Source organism: Tetrao urogallus (assembly GCF_951394365.1).
Source record: "Tetrao urogallus genome assembly, chromosome: 1".
NCBI lineage: Eukaryota > Metazoa > Chordata > Aves > Galliformes > Phasianidae > Tetrao > Tetrao urogallus.
The window spans coordinates 109,673,185-109,693,168 of NC_136813.1; the positions used below are offsets into that span (position 1 = coordinate 109,673,185).

General features: G+C 34.7%; 1 protein-coding gene across 1 annotated transcript in view; it reads left to right on the forward strand.

Moving 5' to 3' along the window:
* ABI3BP (ABI family member 3 binding protein) overlaps nucleotides 1–19,984 on the forward strand; it is a gene marked incomplete at both ends in the record, with an annotated part of 128,690 nt that overhangs the window by 37,840 nt on the left and 70,866 nt on the right. The window contains 8 exons of the mRNA XM_079548626.1: nucleotides 675–856; nucleotides 3,995–4,056; nucleotides 8,794–8,845; nucleotides 9,867–9,929; nucleotides 10,524–10,619; nucleotides 13,122–13,199; nucleotides 16,720–16,797; nucleotides 18,080–18,154. Coding sequence (XP_079404752.1) covers nucleotides 675–856; nucleotides 3,995–4,056; nucleotides 8,794–8,845; nucleotides 9,867–9,929; nucleotides 10,524–10,619; nucleotides 13,122–13,199; nucleotides 16,720–16,797; nucleotides 18,080–18,154 — 686 coding nt within the window. The remainder of the gene's footprint in view (nucleotides 1–674; nucleotides 857–3,994; nucleotides 4,057–8,793; nucleotides 8,846–9,866; nucleotides 9,930–10,523; nucleotides 10,620–13,121; nucleotides 13,200–16,719; nucleotides 16,798–18,079; nucleotides 18,155–19,984) is intronic.

Sequence of the window (19,984 nt, forward strand, 5' to 3'; positions counted from 1 at the left end):
ATTACATTCATACTTTTTCAGGGTGGTGCTGCTTGGTTTAATTGAGTAATTTCGGTGGACGTGCTTTTTAATTTTATAATCCATTAGTATTCATCACACTGATTTTAACTGCAGAAAGTAATGTCTTAGTTTACTTTCTTGTTCAAAGGGTGGGCAATATATGAGAACACTGGATGAGAAATGTATTATGTAAATGTCAACTATTTTTTTTTCTTCCCCTTGTGAATATTTTTGGACTAGTTTTAGGGGGAACACCTTACCATGGAGAGATGCAGAAGTTTCTAAGAAATTTGTTGAGGCTCACTAATGAATAGACTCATGCGTCCATTCAACTGACTTGTTCCAGCATATATCAGAACTGCAGAAAGTACTTGTAAAATAAGCTTGTAGCTTCTGCTTAGCATACCATGTGGATGTTCATAACTAATGAGACTGTTTTTTTTGCTCTCTATATACTACTAGTGATGTTGGGTCCTGTGTGAAGAGGAATATGTATGAATCTGGAAAACGATGAGGCTGACATTGTGTTTGTTCGCTGGCTTTTCAGATATTTGATAACTCTAAGGGACCTAAAATAACAAAAGCAATATTTAGTATAAGTCATTTTAGCAATTAATAACACAAATGATTGCAGTGAGTTTTTTTCTGAAGAAAAACTTGTTTTTGTTGAGCAGGTTCTACACTGTTCGCTATAGAGAAAAGGATAAAGACAAGAAATGGGTTTTTCAGCTTTGCCCAGTTACAGAAACAGTGGTGGACAATCTGAAGCCAAACACACTTTATGAATTTGGAGTTAAGGACAACATGGAGGATAGCATCTGGAGCAAGACTTTCAATCATAAAACAGTTCTGTCTAGTAAGTGTTTTCTAGTAAATATCTAATAGATAATAGTTTTGACAGCATTTTTTCCTCTGTTGTGATAGAGCTCAAAAGAAACTACTGATCAGTTTTTCATTGTTTTAATGCCACCTGCATGCCCCTAATAAATTCTCTTAGGAATTGGTGAAAGTAGAAATAGTTTGTTTTTGAAAAAAATATTATCTACTTATTTGAAAGATGTTCTCATTTAATTGTGAATGATAGAGAATCTGTTGCAGTTTGATAGAAGTGTAACAGTTCAGGTAGATACACACCAACTGTTGTCCACGTATTTGTATATCTGACTGGATTCCAAGCTTTTTCTTTGGGCCTAGAGTAGTAAGATCTCTACTAATCTGATTTGATGGAAAGTATTATTCTTGTTTGAGTCTTCTGCTTATAAATTTAAGCTGGTGAAAAGCTAGAAAGAGCTTGTCCTAGCCAGCATACATCAAAATGGGCCCCTTATGACTCTTCAGAAAAGTTCAATTTGAAGTTAATTTTCAGTCAAGGAATTATATAAATTGTGTTCGTAGGAAACTTACGTTCTAATGTGTGTCTTTGTTTGGGTCTTCATGGAGACAGGATATGGCATTTTTGGATGTTCACACAGTCATATTTTAATTTTTTTTTTAATACAAAGTCCTAGGAAAGTGCAGGCAAAGTAACATCAATTAACCACCGAAAAACCATGTACTGTTCAAAGAATCACTGCTGTCAATGGAAGAACTATGCAGCAGCTGAGTCTTCCTCCTTTTAAAGAAGGACAGAGAAGAAGTCTTTCACCTCAAAAAAGATTTAACATACTTTTTCCAATCTGAATTTTCCTCAGGAATTTAATTAAAGACATTTCTGAGCATGATGTTTGTCAGAAGATGCTTCAAACTCCTGAGCTCAGTATTTATAGTTTCCCTGACACAGGAAGAATGGAAATTCTCATAATAGAGCCTTATTCATGTGAGATTTCCATCTGAAATTTTATTTTGACTTCAGTTTCATGTTGCAGGCAAGTTAACATAATGAGGATAAGGGAGCAGAGCCTTGGAGCACTGCAAAATTCCACATACACTATACTCAAAAACTTATCTGTGGCCTTCAGCATATGTTAGAAAGCTGAACTTTATGGTACCTGCCCAGTGCCTGTAGAGTCATTCTGGGAATCCAAAACAATGCCACAATTATACCATGAACTTAATGTGGAGAATACTCTTTTCCCATACCCACCTCACAAGAATTGCTTTGCTTAACAGATTGAAGAAGGCTTAATAAATGGCTGTTTTACCAAAGAACTTATGGAACAGGTGCTGAAATATATTTGAATATTTAAAAGGAAATAAAAAGTGCATAGTGCTTATAGTTTAGTACTGTGTTCAAGACTGTGATTAAAATATGTACACTGCTATCACTAAATTTGCTGTTTATACAGAAGGTCTTTTCTAACTCTGGTTTCTTATGCATGTTGCATTTTTTAACATGCTGGAAGGATCATTCAGTTAGGGAGGCACACTGAGTTGAGTTGAAAGATATAACCCCATAAGAATTTGTATACTTTATAGGTGAGATTTCTTTTTTCTGGAGTGTAGTCAGTGAGTGCTTCTGCAGCATCTAAATATGGAGGGTCTGCTCTTATCCTGGATGACTACACTCTGGTTTGTCGATACAAGCACTATTCTGTTACATATCTGAGGTACTTGATTTCAGCAAATGTTAGTGTTCTAATCAGATAGCTGGCTGCATATTTCAGATTCAAGTCCTTCATGTTGTCAGTTCATAGTAGGTAGATGGAGAAATTTTGAGCAGTAAATAGAGTGAACATTCTAAATCTACTACCATCTGTCTATATAGAAGTTTACTAATCAGCACAAATTGCCACTTTTTCTGATTTATCGTAGACTGCCTTGCAGCCACTGAAAGTCTTTTCATATATTCAGAAATTTCCTTCACCATAAACATTTTTTTTTCTCACTAAAGAATATATTAATTATTATAAATTGGTATTACTGCTGCATGTTCCTGAATTTGTTGAATCTGCAGGCCACATGTTGAGAGGGTTTGGGAAGATAATCTTTTTTTGTGATTCATGATTTGAGAAAGACATAAAAGGCATGGCAAATGTTCAACATTTATTGAATGAAAATTTACCAAAAGAGATGAAAGTCGATTATTTCTGACCATCTTAACATGATTTTGTCATGAAATCATTGTGAAATATTTGTCTTCATGCTAGCAGTAGATCCTGTTCCTGACAAATATTAAGCACTTTGAAAGATTCTGCATGATAGCATGTCTACTTAAATGTCTCTTAACTCATTTTTCTGTTGATATTTTTTCTATCGCTTATTCATTTTGGATGGATTTGTGAAGATGTGTGATATTACCTTGATTTTTGTTTATTGGTCCGTTGACTCAAAGAACAGTCCAAAGGCAAAATATGTAGACAAATTTTGAAGCATTGTATTAGGATATAAAAGATGAGGAAAAGAGACTCTTTTCTTGTATATTTTCAGTTTATCACGAGAAGCTTCTAATTCTAAGAAGAGAAAAAAGCCAAAGTGAAAAAGTTTAGAGACTCCAATTCGTGAGTTATTTTGATCAGATATTGAGACAAAGGAAAACATGTCAGATCCAAAGAGAAATTATATATTTGCTCTATACTGCTGGAGCTGAACATATATTTCTTTTGGATGGATACATTTGAAGTGCAAACTACTGAAGAGTTTACAGTATGCTACTTCAAACCATGAGTACCAGCCTGACAGACTGCAGAAATTCTTCCTCTTTCAAGTCTCTTCCTTGCATATTGGTGGTGTTGGTTATTTAAAAATCTGTCTTCCCCATAAAAAGCCCCCAAAGACTATTCAATCTTTCTTACCTCTGTGGTACAACTGAAACATTTTCTCCTTGTCAAAATGCGAAGAAGAGGCTTTGTAGATCAATCAATTAATTAAAAAAAAAAATCAGGAAAAACAAGCATGAACAAAACAGTTACATGGTATATTTTCACACATTTGGAATTTTTTCACCCTTTAAATTAATTTCCCAGCTATTGAAAAATCTAGATAAAACTTGATTTGATTTCCTTGGAGAAAACAAAAAATGATAGTGTGTAATTATTTTTTCTTTCTCTCAAATCAGGTAAGAAAGTAAATGGACAACTCCAGAATATGTACAAATTGGTACCTAGTACCCAGTCACAGGTAAGCAAAAATAGTATTATTTTTTATATTAGTTTTGTATCTTGCATTGTCAAATTTTTGCTTCTCTGTTAAGTAAAATGAGAAAGAGCTGACAGCCACAAATGTCAACATGAAAAACCTGTTAAATCTCAAAGTTGGTAACTGTGTGTAGAAATGTTTAGAAGTGTGGACTGATAAAATTAAGAATGTGGACTGATAAGTTAAGAATGGTAGCTGAGTTGCTTAGAGCTACTGATACTGGTTTAACAAAGAGAGAGTTTTTTAAGTACACAGACTCATAACATTGAAATTTGCTTTCCCCTTTGCAGCAGACAAGTTTGTTAATCTGTGATATTTGTGCTGATCCAAGAATTTTCTACAGTCAACGTTATACTTGCAAATAATTCATTTTGTGATAAGTTAGTGCTGTTACTTCATAGAGTAATCTTCTGTGTACTGAAAACATTAGTCTACTCTCTGAATTAATTGATCTCTCTTGTATGTGAGGCAAGCATTTACAGAACCAGAGAAAGCTGAAAAGGGCAATTTAGTTTCCTAATCAAGAAGGGTGTGCAGCTCACTAAATCCTTGCAAGTGGGAAGGTAGAATTTTTAACTGTTTCATCAAACCAATATTATTCATCTCCTTAGTTTTTTCTCATCCAGCACTTGCATTAACAGTCATGTATCTCATTCAAGAGATGTTTTATCTGTCAATGATGTGAAGCCAGTGGAATACGTATTCAAGAAGGTGCTCATCTCACTATGTTGTTGATTAAATCAACTGTGCTGTTTTTCCCATTGGCCCTGTAAACTTTATTAAAGATGTATGTGAAAGCCTAAGACCAGGTAATACATTCTGGTATGTGGTATGAAAGCTATGTTCCTTTATTCCTGTGTGTCAAGACCCTAACCTTGTTAGGACACAGCTGTGAGAGCAGATATTCTATTTATGAAAGAGAAGTCCTGAGAAAATGAGCTAAAACAGTTTTCCAAATATTTGCACAACTTAAGCATGAAAGCAAAACTGGAGCCAACATCTTGTCTTTTCAGTCAGCTTCACAAAGCTCAGATCAAGACTGGTATGGCTTTATCAAGCTCCACATAAATATCATGATAACATTCCACACATTATTCCAAAAATTCACTTACCACTCTCACTTAGTGGTACAAAAAACTAAGTCATAAAACTAAGCTGATGGTGTCCAATTCTTGAATTTATGTTATTAGTTCAGTTTCCACAGCATTAGGTGGAGTATTTCTCAGTGACGCAATCATATCATCAGTGCAAAGCCAAAATAACTGTTATTTAGTCCAAGATTTGTTTACGCCTTGTTTTGCTCCAAAGACACAAATGAATTATTTGAGTATGGTTCTATTTCTTCTCTTCACTGAGACATTTTTAAAGGCTGTTTATTAAGGCAGCATTACCAATCCATCTAGTCATCCTCCACTTTCAACATCAGTCAAATATCAGCTTGTGTTTCTTTTGGCAGGTTCATCCACAAAGTTTGACTAAGCTCCTGGGGCTGCGTAAGCTACGACCAGAAAGGGAGGGGAAAAAAAGAGACCTTAAGGGGGACAGTCATTGTTTTTTCTCTTCATAAACAATGAGAGGTAGTAGGGTGGAAAGAAAACAGAAGAAATTTCTTTACTTTCTGTCTGATAAGGTTCCTAAAGTTTCATAATGTCACACTGAAAAATGAACTCCTCCTTGACTTTTTCAGTCAAAAAGCATAGCTACCATCTTCTATCATTTGAAAATGTGTTTTTCCAAACCTTATCCACTCAACGCCAACTGTGGTGCTTGAAGAGTCTCTTTCAAATGTGTTTCAATTGCTTGTAGCTTTTTTGGTTATTGGAGTATAAGAAAAAAAGAATAAGCACCTCTATAAGTCTTGTTGCCATATGCTATTTGACAGAATGTTGAAGAACTGCAATATGTCATAGGTGTGCCATCTGAACTTAAGATGTTTGATTTATAGCATAGCTTGGAAATCTAATTTTCCTCTGAAATTAATTAGTACCTTATTTGTCATCCTTCTTCATTCACTGAGTTGCCACTATGTTAGGAACTAATGTTCCTAATACCTAACGGACTTTATGTTCTCCCTCTGGAAAATACAATTAAGGGTACTATTACTACATGATATCTTGATGTTTCTATGTCTAGTAAAATTTTCTACTAAACCATTTCAGAAACATGTGTATTACACCCTTTTAGAGTCTAAGAAGATTGACAACAAAGTGTTAGATTTCAACAGCAGCAATTGAAGATTGATGTAGATTAAAGTTTATGTACAGTAACTGCAGAACATGGATTTCATGTCAGTTATTTGTTCTCATCTGAGAGGATAGATTTTGAATTCATCTTAATGCGTGTATAATGTATAGCATTTTAATATCACTGACATTACAATCATTCATTATTATTCAACAGAGAAAGTATGCTTTTGTCAATGAAAGAATTCTATATTGGTAAAAGGACTGGTAATAATTATGATTACCATTTCAACACTGGAGGCGTGCTAGTGTTTGCTAGGAATACAAGAGCTATTTATTTTATTATTAAGGCTCCTGATGAGAAATACAGTAAAATGGACAGCTGCTTCTTATATATGCATTTATTCCCACTTATGAGTCAGATAAGTTGCAGGGTTTCTTCAAAAGTTGATCATCTGAAACAGTTTTTCACTAGGAGGCAAATAAGAAAGGTAAGCCTTATTAATGTGTATTAAAGGAAAAATACTGAGTGACAAGAAAAAAATGATTTCATATTCTTTGTTAAGGACAATGACTGAAAATGACAATATCTGACCATATTCATACCAATGTAAACTTGTTTTTAGGTAGTAGAAAGTAATGGCTTTCATAGAATAAGCAGCCACTGTCCATTTTCCTGAGAAAAATACTTATTTCTTAAGATCTGGCTTCTTTCAGGTTCCTAAGCTTTTAATTTGTATTGAAAGCTTCTCAACCTGTGCTTTATAATGATTTAAACGTTTAGAAGACAGCAAAAATATATATTGTTAAGTAAATAAATCTGTCATCAAATGCTAAATTTTCATGCAAGCGTTCTCACGTGAAGTAGACCAGCTACCATGAAGTGCTAAACAAACTTTAACTGACGCTGACTTTAAGTGGTGTATGTTTAACACAGAGAGGTATTTTGTTTCCGATTTTTTTTTATTTGTTAACCAGGTATAGCTGAAAAAGGTCCACTTCTAATGTACTTAGCATTTTCATATTGCTTGCTTTACAATATCCCTCTTCCCCTTTCTTCATTATAGTAGCAGGCTCTCAAAAGTTGATCCTATGACACGTGGTAGAGCATACTTATTTATAATCTTAGAATCATAGAATCATAGAATCACTAAGGTTGGAAAAGACCTAGAAGATCACCCAGTCCAACCGTTCACCTATTCCCAATAGCTCCTACTAAACCATGTCCCTCAACGCAACATCCAGTCTTTCCTTGAACACCCCCAGGGTCGGTGATTCCACCACCTCCCTGGGCAGTCCATTCCAGTGCCTGACCACCCTTTCTGAAAAGTAATACTTCCTCATGTCCAGCCTGAATTTCCCCTGGCGTAGCTTGAAACCATTCCCCCTGGTCCTATCACTAATGTCACGAGAGAAGAGGCTGACCCCCAGCTCACTACAACCTCCCTTCAGGAAGTTATAGAGAGCAATAAGGTCTCCCCTGAGCCTCCTCTTCTCCAGGCTGAACATTCCCAGCTCCTTCAGCCTCTCCTCATATGGCCTGTGCTCCAGACCCCTCACCAGCTTCGTTGCCCTTCTTTGAACACGCTCCAGGGCCTCAATATCTTTCTTGCAGTGAGGGGCCCAAAACTGGACACAGTACTCGAGGTGCGGCCTGACGAGTGCTGAATATAGGGGAACAATCACCTCTCTGCTCCTGCTTGCAACACTGTTTCTGATGCAAGCCAGGATGCCATTGGCCTTCTTGGCCACCTGGGCACACTGTCGGCTCATGTTCAGCCGAGCATCAATCAATACCCCCAGGTATTCTGGGGTATTCTGGTATCTTGCAGATCAGTTTTTTAATTTGTTTTTAAAATGCAAGGTTCATTCATGTACTTCTTCATAGTTATCAAAATGTTGAAAAAGATTCGCATTTAAGCAAAAATATCTGAGTACAAGACAAATTAGGAGAAAAGTGCAACTATTTAGTGTAAAAACTCTGAGAACACAAATGGCTTGCCAATTTGTCTTTGTAAACAGTTTCACCAAATAAAACAGCTCTTGACTTAATCTTATTTTAAGCGGAATACACACACAAGTGCTGAGTACAACTGGTTCTAGAATAGTTTGTGCTGAAAAATACTATTCCTGAGAGTATAAAATTATCCTGAGACCAAATTTGTAATTGCACGTATTTCTGATGTTTTATTGCAACTAAATGTCAGTTTTTCTTAGCTTTCTGGTCTACTCCCTAGTGAGTGCTCAAGAGATTTTTAAAAGAAAAAAAGATTGGGATTTCCTAAGCTGTCAAATACTGTGTTTTTTATGAAGCAAAACATCTTAAGCTGGAAAAAGGAGATAAAAATGTTATATTCCATGGTAGCCCTTGGGAACTGAAGCAATAGCGTAACCTTCAGTAAGAGCAGACGGAGCCATATGCAGTGTCAATGTGGGGCAGGCGTGGTTTTGGATCAGAGCTCTCTATTTTGGTTAGCAAGAAAGTTCAGTTACTATTATGGCAGTTATCCCAAGGATTTTTTTCCCTTTCTTCCAGCTTACGCTAAGAGATAATAAGAAGTTGGTCCCTGTTACAATAATCAAACAAGGTAATTTTGTATATTGGTTAGAATTCTTTTAAAATATTCTACAAGCGTCCTTTAAAATTAATAGTGGTGGAAAACTAGTGATTATGTTGTAAATGTCATGAATGTTTCCTTTTAGAAGGGATAGAACTTTAGAAACAACTATATCCTCAAATTACAAATACTATCAACTCATGCCTGTTTGTTAATAACACGAGTTACTTATTTTCATTATGAACAATGCTTTACTTGAGTCAATGAATAGCTGCCATTTTTTTTTTCTTCTGTTACTATCCATTCTTTTCTGTCTCAATTGAATTGTCCAGATATTTTGGTCTCTCAGCTCAATATTTGAGCTTGAAATGCAACAGTATAGATAAGATTCCTGTTACCAATTTTTTTATGCCTGCATTGCAGGTATTTTAAAGCAGATATATCACTGCTTTAACCTCCTTTCTCCTCCCTTCACCTGTCAGTGGGGTGAGACATCTACAGTCGGCATACATGTATCTCCCTTTAGAAACTCCTGTTTCTTAGTAGCAACTATAGCAGTGATAGTTATCATGATATTGGAATTTTTGAAAATTAACTACTTGAAGTAACAAAAAAAAAAAAAGTCTTCTAAAGCAGTTCACAGTTCAAGAGCAGGAGGAAAATGGGAGCTGATATGAGGACAAATTACAGCAATTACCTATAAAATAAGACTGTACTGATGCTTACTTCATATCTGCTTTTTCCATCATACATCTTTTCTGAAGACATGCGAATGGTAGCATAATGAGATAGGCTGGAGGTGGATGTATATTAAAATAAGCATATAATGTGTTTATATCAAAGATATCAAACTAACGTGCTAGGGAAAAGAAGAGATGCACCTTTAAGGGACTTTTAAACTGAATGCAAATACAGAAAAGACGAAGATGATGTCCTCATCTCTTAGCATTAAACTGAGAGAAGGTTTTCAGAATGCTGAGATTTGTCACAGGCATGTCTTTGTTTCCTGTTTCAGTTATGATCTGCTAGCATGTTTATTTTGTCTCCACAGTTATTCAGAATCGGACGCAGTCAAAAACTTCGGATAGTTCTTCTCTGCCAGGAGCAATTCTAGGTGACAAGAAGATTTTTAACTTTCCCTCCTCTGTGACTGAAAATTAGATCTGTGTAAATTTATTGATTCTGAGAGTTCTTTCCTTATATTTATATATAATGTAAATGTAGAACTGCCTGTAATAGATGCGAAAGGTTCACTGCACCTCATGACTAGTTTATTCCTGCCTTTGGGAAGGTGTTTAATTTCTTAACTATGGAACCACTTTAAAACTATGTAACTTTAGCTTAAGTTTGTTTTGTATGAGTTTCAATGGACAAATATGAGTCAAACAGGTAGTCATTAACCACACGTTTGTTGTTGAGTCTTCTTTGGCCCACCAGATAGTATGTTCATATATCAATGATACTACAGTACTCAAGGGTTGTATGCTTTAGAATTTGTTTGCCATTTGAATTAGTAGTAAAATTGTGCTAGTATATTGAGTACTAAAATAGGGAAATTGCACTCATTGCTCCAGTGGGGAGTAACAGTTACAGAACAGAACTAACCCATTTTTCAGATACTCAGGCTACACACCCACTGGTTCTGTAGGGCAGCCTGTATATTGTTCTTTTTTTCTTGAACTAATGGCTCTTTCATCTTTCTTTGTAGTGCATCTTATTGTTCCAGGTCTCAATGAAACTCAGCAAAAACTTCTTCCTCCCCTGTCAATAGATGACATAACTCAAGTATCCAGAAAAAAACTGGGTAAGCAGTAATGAACAAAGCTTTTATTGTTCGTGAGCAGTATCAGTAGTGTAGCTGGTATGAGATAGTGGAAAAAAAGGCTTTTCTCTTGTATACACAATTTAACCATTCTTTTTTTAATTTATTTATATAATATTTTTATTGGAATTGTTAGAGTTCATTGGAATCACCTATTTTAAAACATCTGGTCAGGTTTTTAAGATATTTCAAAGCCATTCAAAGGAATGAAGAAATGATCCAAAGAAAAGAAAAGATGGGAATCCAAAGCCATGTTTATAATCCTTAGAATTTTTTTGTTGTTTTACTTTTCAACTTTTTTTTTTCCATAGATACTTTCTTTTACTGTTTATCTTGAAAAATGGTAGGTTTATGTCCTTTTGTAATAATAAGTTTTCAATGAATTTTTATTGTATGAATTCTGATATGAGTAAATGTGAGCGACTGTTTCATGGAGAGATTCTTGCAATAAAATCCATGGGACAAAAAAATTGTCACAAAGCAGAACATTTCAGTACAAGTTTCGTGTATGTTTGACTAATATGACTGGAACCTGCAGGTTCCAACTCACTCTGAACGAGACTTCATGAAGTTTTTGTTTAAGATTCATAAATTAGTGTATTATCTGTGAATGGTGCACTCATGGGAAATTCAGCTATTTTTTTAAATGTTAACAACACCCCTCGTCCATTTTACAGAGATCTCTTGAGAAAAACTCTGGAGCTCATAATTTTTGGCTTTTCTAGTCTTAGTACTTAGTTTTAATTCTTAACAACTAGATTAGATTTTCTTCCTTTCATATTTCTAATTTGTTTATTTTATTCTCTTGCTTCATTACTGACCATGACACATTCTCAGACTGGCTTGCTTTGCAGTGAGAAAAGAACACTGCTTGTTTTTGTTCAGATGTTGGGTGCATGAAAGGGTAAAGAGACACAGCACAGTAAAATTTGAATGTGTTTGAGTAAGAATGTGTTTGAACTGAAGCTGAATTACTTGGATTTCAACAAAGCTTTCAGTACTGTTCTCACAGTATACTTCTATACAAAATGATCAGCATAGCCAGACAAAAACATAATGTGATGTGTGAAGAACTGGCCGATGGGTCAGGCTCAAATGATCAAAGTAAATGGGATTGCAGTAGGCTGGCAGCCACTAGTGAGTTTTCCCAATCTTGGGGCCAGTTCATCAATGGCCTGGATGCAGGACTTCAAGGTTCACTAAGTAGGGGTTCAGTAGGTGTGCAATAAAAGTAGCAGTATGTGACTGTGGAAGAGAAGAGAAAGGGAGGAGAAAGGGAGAAAGAAAAATATAAAGGTAGTTTCAGTTGTCCTGAAAGTTTCTAACCTCCTCTGTTGGGACAGCGTAGAACTTCTAAATTTAGATGCTCTAGTCTGTTTAAAACAGCTGGTGTGATGTCAGTTTGGAGCCACTCTTCATGGTAGATTGCATACCTTTGTGAAAATAACTAGGGTAAACAAGTGATGTTTTATTTTCCATTTATCGTGTCTTCCTTACCAGAAAACATCAAGTGCATGGGTGTACTTACACACAGGGGAATACTGGATTTCAAAGTGTAAAAGAGGAAAGTTATTGCTATCATTTATTTAATATAATTTAAATTTATAAAATAATTGAGAAAAAAGCATACTGACCAAGTACGGATATCCTTCACTCATGCCTGTAAGCAATGTAAGCCTATAGTAAAATGCATTAAAGCTTTTGTTGTGGGTGAAGTTTTGACTAAGTGATTTTCTAACATATTGCCACTACTATAATTCTGTATTATTTAGAAAAGTCAAAACAGTGCATTCCGGGATACCATGTTTATTCAATTCCCAATTTTTTCTATTTACTTTTTCAAAAATCTACCAGTTTTTTTGAAGAATAGTAGCCCAGAAAAACAGAAAAGATCTCACCCACAAAATGAATTTCCTTCTTCACAGTGAAAATAGAAAAACACAGATATTACTGTTTTCAAAATGAACATCCCCAAGATCTGCTATTTTTATGTATGTATATCTGTTGAAATTAAAGGATTTTGTCCAACCACTATACTTGACAGAAATAAGGTAAAGGAACACATGCACACTCTGTCACTGTAATATTTGAAAATTTATTTGACTGTTCTTATAAAATCCTTAGATCTATATTACATCTTTGAATTTTGAAAAGTATTTAACTATTTTACTGTTGAAATGTTAGGCAAAACTATTTTGCACTGCGAATGTAATGACTCGGAAAGCATAAATTTATGCTGTGAATCCTATTTTCAAAGTATCTTTTAGGAATAAAACAATATTACAAATGCACGTGTGTTTAACATTTTTAGGCAAATGCTTGTATTCATTGTAGTGGAATTTATTGATTCCTAAAGGTATTCAGCTTTCCACATTTATCCATATTGATTTACTTTGGCAAACTGAAGTGAGACAGAAATAAATCTCTAGTGGAAAAGAGCAGATGCAGCTTTGCTGTAACTCTCTAATGTCTTTGTCCCTTTAGGTAAGAATGAAACTCAAGTATGGCCTGCTGAATCCAAAACACCAGAAGTTCAAGAAATCTCGCCTCAGTCTCTCCCAGGTAAAAAGTGTTCTATTTTCAGAAACTCTACTGAATATCTTTGCCAAAGATATAAACTGAAATTAAACTCATTTTTATGTTGCTTATTCTGCAGTTAAATGCAGTAGTTGGAGGACAAAAGCATAATGAAGCTGAGTTAGTAGCTGTGAGTGATACATAGAATAAAATGTAGATAAAATCTGATTAATTTTGGAGCAAAGGTTCCAGTACTCCAATTGTTAGGTTAGTAGATATTTATATATTAGAATTGTATCTTTATGGTCTGCTGAATATCTTGAAATTGTGAAAAAATGGCAAAACAAACAACTACACATGTTCTTATTGCCGTGATACTGTTAGTTCTGTTCTGAAACAGGAACCTTTTTAATCTACTACTTGCTTTTTCTGTGGTTTTGCTTCCATATCTCCTTTCCTTTGGTGACTATTCCTTTTGTTTATGCGTTGTTGATCATAGCACCAAATTCTAATATTAAAGTAGATATTTCAGGAGTTTCATGCTTATTTACATCAAAGAATGCATTCATTTTGATTATGGTATTTCAGTTTAAAAATGACAGTAGGAAACAGCAAAGTGAGAGCAAATCCTTTGAAAGAAAACAGAAGTTCTCTGAGTAGGATCTATGTTTACATGTTGTCCATGCAAAAATAACTTTTGTAGTTATACATTTAAGCAAGACTTGCGCAAGCAACTGAAGTGAGAGCTCTGAGCACCAGCCTTTTGCAAGGGCTGCATTTGACAGACAGGATAACATGTAGACACATTTTGATTTAGGATTAGGATCTATTTGATTATATTTTGTTTGGATTCACCAATTTGAAAATCACACTGGATTTTTTTTTTAAAGTAAGACGTAGTTATTATTTGCTATGAAACATTTAAAGAGGGGTGCCAGAAGAGGCATCAGAATGTTTATTTAAGAGGAACTATGTGATCTCTGTCATTCAAGAAGGGAATAAAGGCGCTTAGAGTGTTTCAGCAAGCAGAACTACCTGAAAGGCTCCATGAGCTGGGCCACTCTTACATTACTGTAAGCCTTTGCCAAAGGGTGTGTTCTGTTCTGTGTGGGTCAGTAACTATTTTGTGTTTGTCAGACAAAAATCCCACCGTTTTCTTAATTTCAGGCCTCCCCTCCCTTGGCATGCACTTTTACAGCAAGACTAGCTAGTAAGCTCTTTGTTGCTTCATGTTTTCCACTTAGGAATATTATATTCTAGAAAGAATACTACTTTGTAATGGTTTTTAATTTTTTTCACAGACTTTTAAATTCTCTGAATTGAATCAAGTGTGAACGTTTTCTTAACTTGGCAAGGAAACTGTAGCTGACCAATGGTTAGAAATATCAGTGCATTTGCCTAGGACATGGAAGAACTAATTCAGAAAACAGACAAACAAAAAAACAGCAGGTTATTTCTTTTAGTAGGGGGTTGTACCAGAAATATATCAGAGTAGATTTGTGAAATAGAGAACAGACTTGAATTGAAATGGACCATCTGTGAATCCAAGCTAGGGCTAGTTTTAGTAAGAGCAATTTCTGAGTTGCTGTCCTTTTCAAGTTCTTCCTCCTTCTGGCCTCTGAAGACTTTCCCATGTGCTCACATGAGATATCAAAGTGAGGACTGTGCTTCCATCATATCTTCAGACTGGGGAGGAAAAGAAGATCAGGAATGAAAGAGTCAAGGGAAATGCTACCTAAATGGATTCTAGCTCTGTTCCATGCTGTGATAGCAAACTAACTATATTTGCTTGGTTTTGTTAATGATTTACTTTGCAGCCACCACTGAACCATCCCAAGAAATTATTAAACCTACTTCACCTAATTACTGGGAAAAGTCTGGGAAGTATTTTAAACTTCGAGGCCTAAAGTTTCCGTGTCCTTTATCTCTTTTTACAAAATTGCTTCACTTCATTTCTACAAAAATCTGTGTGAAACAGAGGAGAGCCTCATTTCCTTTATCCCAGTTTTAGACATGCTCAGCTAACTTGGTTGTCAAGGGTCATGCTTCATGTGAGTGAAAACCAAAAGACTTCTTAAAAAAGAAATCATAATGATGTCTAAATATCTGTATTTGCTTTTTTCTTATGGTTACATTTAAGCAGAAAGAAATGTTTGCTTTTGAAGCACTTCTGAGGAATTTGTCGGGGTTTGTTTGTTGCTGCTATTATCTTTCAAGGTCTCTCACGGGTGAATTTTCTCCCACAGAGTTCATAGAGATAAATTGCTTGAACTTCTCTGTAGAAATAAATCTCTTTCCACTGATGACAGTAAGAACACTGTAGTTGACATAGTAGAAACTGAATTGGGTCTTAATAAAGCAGCATGTATGGAGATTATAGCTTTCAAAGCACTGAAACACACTGTCCTCCAAAACAGAAAATAGTAAAAAGTTTCTAACTGTAGTAGCAGCTATCCAGCTATTTTCAAGCTGGGAAACAGCATGTTTTCTTCAGGAAATGAAATAATAAGCTTATACATTTACCCTTTCTGTTCTTGCCTGAAGCATGCTTAACATGCTGAATGGGTTGTGAAAGAAGTATGGAGAATAAGGCAAACAAGCAAAAATAGCTTCTCTTTTACTCCATTTCAAAATGAAAGTGATCTTAAACTAAGTAAAGACTAAAATGTAATCTGATATTGAAGCTAATCACCACTATCCCCTGTATATACCAATATGTGCTAAATACTGTGTAATTTGCTTTCTGGAAGGAACTAATGTTCTCACCATATTTAAGGCTGAGAACTTAACATCCCGTGTTCCATATTGCTCTTGTTTCATAACCTCAGACTTTTGCTCATATGTCCTTTATGATTGATTAAACACTAAAAGACCTCTGACAAGATGCAAGAAAGAAGTGATATTGGCTTACATACCTTAAGAATTAAATGTTATGCAAAATAAGGAGTATAATTATGCACTAGTATATTAAAATATAGTTAGCAATTCAGTCTAGCTGAATGAATGGCTGTTTGATTAGCTACCCATACTTTACTGTGAAGGTGTAGAAGAAAGAGCAAAAGTCAAAAGACTGTTATATTGCTATCACTGGATAAAATGAACTAAGGTATTATTACAGGGGAATCTTTATTCTTTTTTTTTTTTTTTCTGATAATTTTTCAATTAGAATAATTAAAAAATCCAGAATGGCAGAGAAAATATTTGTAAATACATTGTGTGATGTAACAATTCTGTTATTCTATGTTCTATGAATGAAACTTGGGAGTCTGCAGCAGAAGTACTGTTTGAGTTTCTAAGTCTTTTTGACTAACATGTTTTTTTTGTTGGGTTTTTTTTTTTTTTTTTTTTTTTTGCTTATGTAAAACTGCCACAAAATTAACCCAATACTCATGGAATTCATAAGTGAAGATAAAAATGAATTACAATGAAATTATCTGCTGCTGCTGCAAAAAAATACTAATCAGCTGACGTAGAATAGTGGTTAAAAAATCAGTGGGCTTTGGGCAGTAGATGAACAGAAATGCACAGAGAGATTCAAAATTAAATAAAGCTTCTTTTTTTCTAGCTCAGGCTGAGAAAAAACACGGACCTAAGGAATTTAAATCAACGCCTAAGCCCGAATTGCAAACTCAAAACATATTGGGTAACTAATTTTGCTGCTTCTTACCTTCTATACACAGTAAATGTATTTTTTCCATTTTCAGATGACTTTTCTACTACATTCCTTCTACTGAGCAGCATCAAAGAAAGTCCTAATTAAAATTTTTTGTTCCCTTTGTGCTTCCAGCATCTCACAGATGAAATGTAAAGCAGAATGGATCCAGCACTGACTGAGCTGTGTCTGTTATGCATGATTATTGCTAGCAGTTTTGACTGGGTGATTCAATCTTGTTTTTCAAAGTATTGCTTTCTCTATATGTGATCTGAATAACTCACATCAGATAAAAATTCCATCAGTAAAGTGATTTTAGTGATAGAATGAAACTTGCAAACTCGATAATTTTCCTTTGACAACAGATTCATGTAGATAACATCAACAGTGGTGTAAAAGGAATATTTTTTTATTGTATATGACATGTATTTGTGTTTGACTTGGAGGAAAAAAAAGAGCTGTAATGTTTGGGTTTTTTTGTTTTTTGAGATCTCTCATTACTTGAAAGATTTCTTATGTTTCTTCTGGCATTTAGAATTCTAAGTTCTCCAATGTTGGTTTTGCCTTTATTTTAATCCTAAAACTGTGCAAAATCATGAATATGAACTTCTGGCTATATATGTATACACACATTTAATTTGGATTAGATTTTCTAAATAAAAAATCGCATAAATACAGGATGATGAGTGTTAAAGGAGAAGAGTGAGCTTTTTCCAGCACAGAAACACAGATGTTCCACATGAAGAGGACTGCCAGTTCTTCTCAATTGTTTTTACGTATTCCTATTGATTCATGATAATATCATCCTCTCTTTTGTCTGTTACAGTTGCAAGCAGGTTTCCAGAACATACTGAAGTTAAAACATCGTCTCATTTTCAAAGTTACATTTAATCACCTTTTAACCATAATTAACTTTGCCTGTTTTCTAACATGCCTTTTAAGATGGAGATATAAAAGTGAATCAAGGTGCGTCACTGCTTAATTTCAAACTAGGTGATCATGGTTACAGATGGATTTTTATTACTGGCTTCCTCTAATTGGTGGTTCTTAATATTATGATTATGGGAAATGATGATTTTATTCAGATTCCACACATCTTTTTAAGTGGCAAAACTGCATATGTTTTGTTTTTTCCCCAGGGTGGAACTCTTTATTGTTGTTATTGGTAAACACCATTGGTTTCCAGAATGCTTTAGAAGTCAAAATACAGTCCCATACTTTGTCTTGCAATACTCTGTATTAAATAAAGCCTTGATTATTTCTTTTATCATAGTTTCTAATGAAATACATCCACTTCCTTCTGGAACCAGAATCTTTGATGCTCCAAAAAGTCCATTGACAGAACTTGGTAATTATTTTGTTTGTAAATTTGAGCAAACCTCTGTGTAAAATTATCTGAATTACATAATTTTTCTTGTTTGTTTTTAACACTTCAACTGCAATAATATTTTGTATGTAAATTATTGCAGCAATTAGTTTTTTCCCAAAATTTGCAGGTCACATCTTTCATTCTCAGTCTTTCTTTTTTGTTTTATTATAGTGACAGGTTGCTCTGAATTCATGCGTCTTAAAGAATAAAAGGATATATGAGCTACCTTTTATAACTTTTATTTATGGTATGATGATGGCAACTTATGCCTCGTTGAAATATAAATCAACAACTGAACAAATACTTACCATTGTAGTACTCCCTAAGATAATCAAAAGAAAAAAAATTAGATACCATCACCTAATCAACTGGAGAAGTCACAGCTTAATCAAATTAAAACAAAGCTGTAAGCAGGTCAGGGAGAGTTTGGGTAGAGCAAACCTGACTAGTCTTAGTCCTGAACTCAGTATAAAGCTTATAGCCTATTAGTAACAGTGGCAGTACCATATTGCAGGGCTGCACAATTACACCCATGCCATTACAGATTGTGATCTTTTCATTGTGATCTTTTCATTAGTTAACAGAAGTGACCTAGAGTCGGTATAGATTTGTATTTCACTAAGCTTTGAATGAGAATTTATCATGTAATGGTGCTGATTTAATTAGACAATGTACTTAATGCACTGCCAAATTTTAAAATCATTTCCTGGAAGAGGTCGTGATTTCTTGAAGTGCTTATTTGAACCAAGCATTACAATTTGAATGATCTTGAGAATTCGCTGTTGCAGTATTTCACAACTCTGCTTAAGGGGATAGAGATTCATATTTATTTTCACTGTAAGTTTGGTTAAATGTAATTAGAGGTAGCATTAAAAATAAAAAGTCCTTTTAACATTTTACAAACAAGTTTGACAGAATTGTAGTTGTTTAAAGCCTGAAAATTATTATGGATAGAAAGTATTTTTGCTTACTAGAGAATAATCTGCTCCTATGTTTCTGTCAGTAGTAGAGGTAAAATGGTAACAGTTGAGCAAAAATACACCATAAATTCAAGTTCTGATGTCTTCCATTTCTGCCACGTAGCAAAACCTGAGATTTAATTATGTGAGGTTGGACTCTGACATTGGATCAGGTGGAGCATCTGTGCTCCCAGTGAAGTCAGTGCTGAACTCAGTGGTACTCTGTGAGAGTGACTGCAGGAGTCATTTGCGGGAAATTTTTCTGCACTGTGCCTCAGCATGTTGTGATCACCTCAGGTCATGTAATCAGTGGGAAAAAAAGAGAGAATTTAGTTACTGAAGCTAAAGTGCATGACCTGTATTCTGTCCTAGTTTCTCAGAAGACATTTTTCTTTATTTTTCTATCAAAATTGTACCAGAGGGAGACATCTCCCACTATTTTGTAAAATTTCTGTGTGGTCAGTGTATTTTGAATTCAAACATTTCTGAAAAGATAGCTTTGTTAACGTAGCTCCACTCTTCTGATGCCTTTGGGAGATCTCTCATAGCTCTTACTATATGTAAAAATATCAAAGGAAGCTTTTGTTGGCCAAAGTTGTGAATCATAATGCTTGTTTGTATTGTTTTCTGCATCGAAATCAGTACATAGTAACCAGGAATAATATTTATTAATGTGATCTGTTGGTTAAAGGCAAATGAGGAAGCAGATTCAATATCTGAAACAGAAGTCTGTCCTTTTTTTGGTCATAAATTCATATTGTCTGCATTCAAACTGAGCCCTACACCTTTTTATTTGAATATTTTTGTCAATCTCAGAGAAGGTTAGCTTTAAAATCCCGGTGTAGCTACT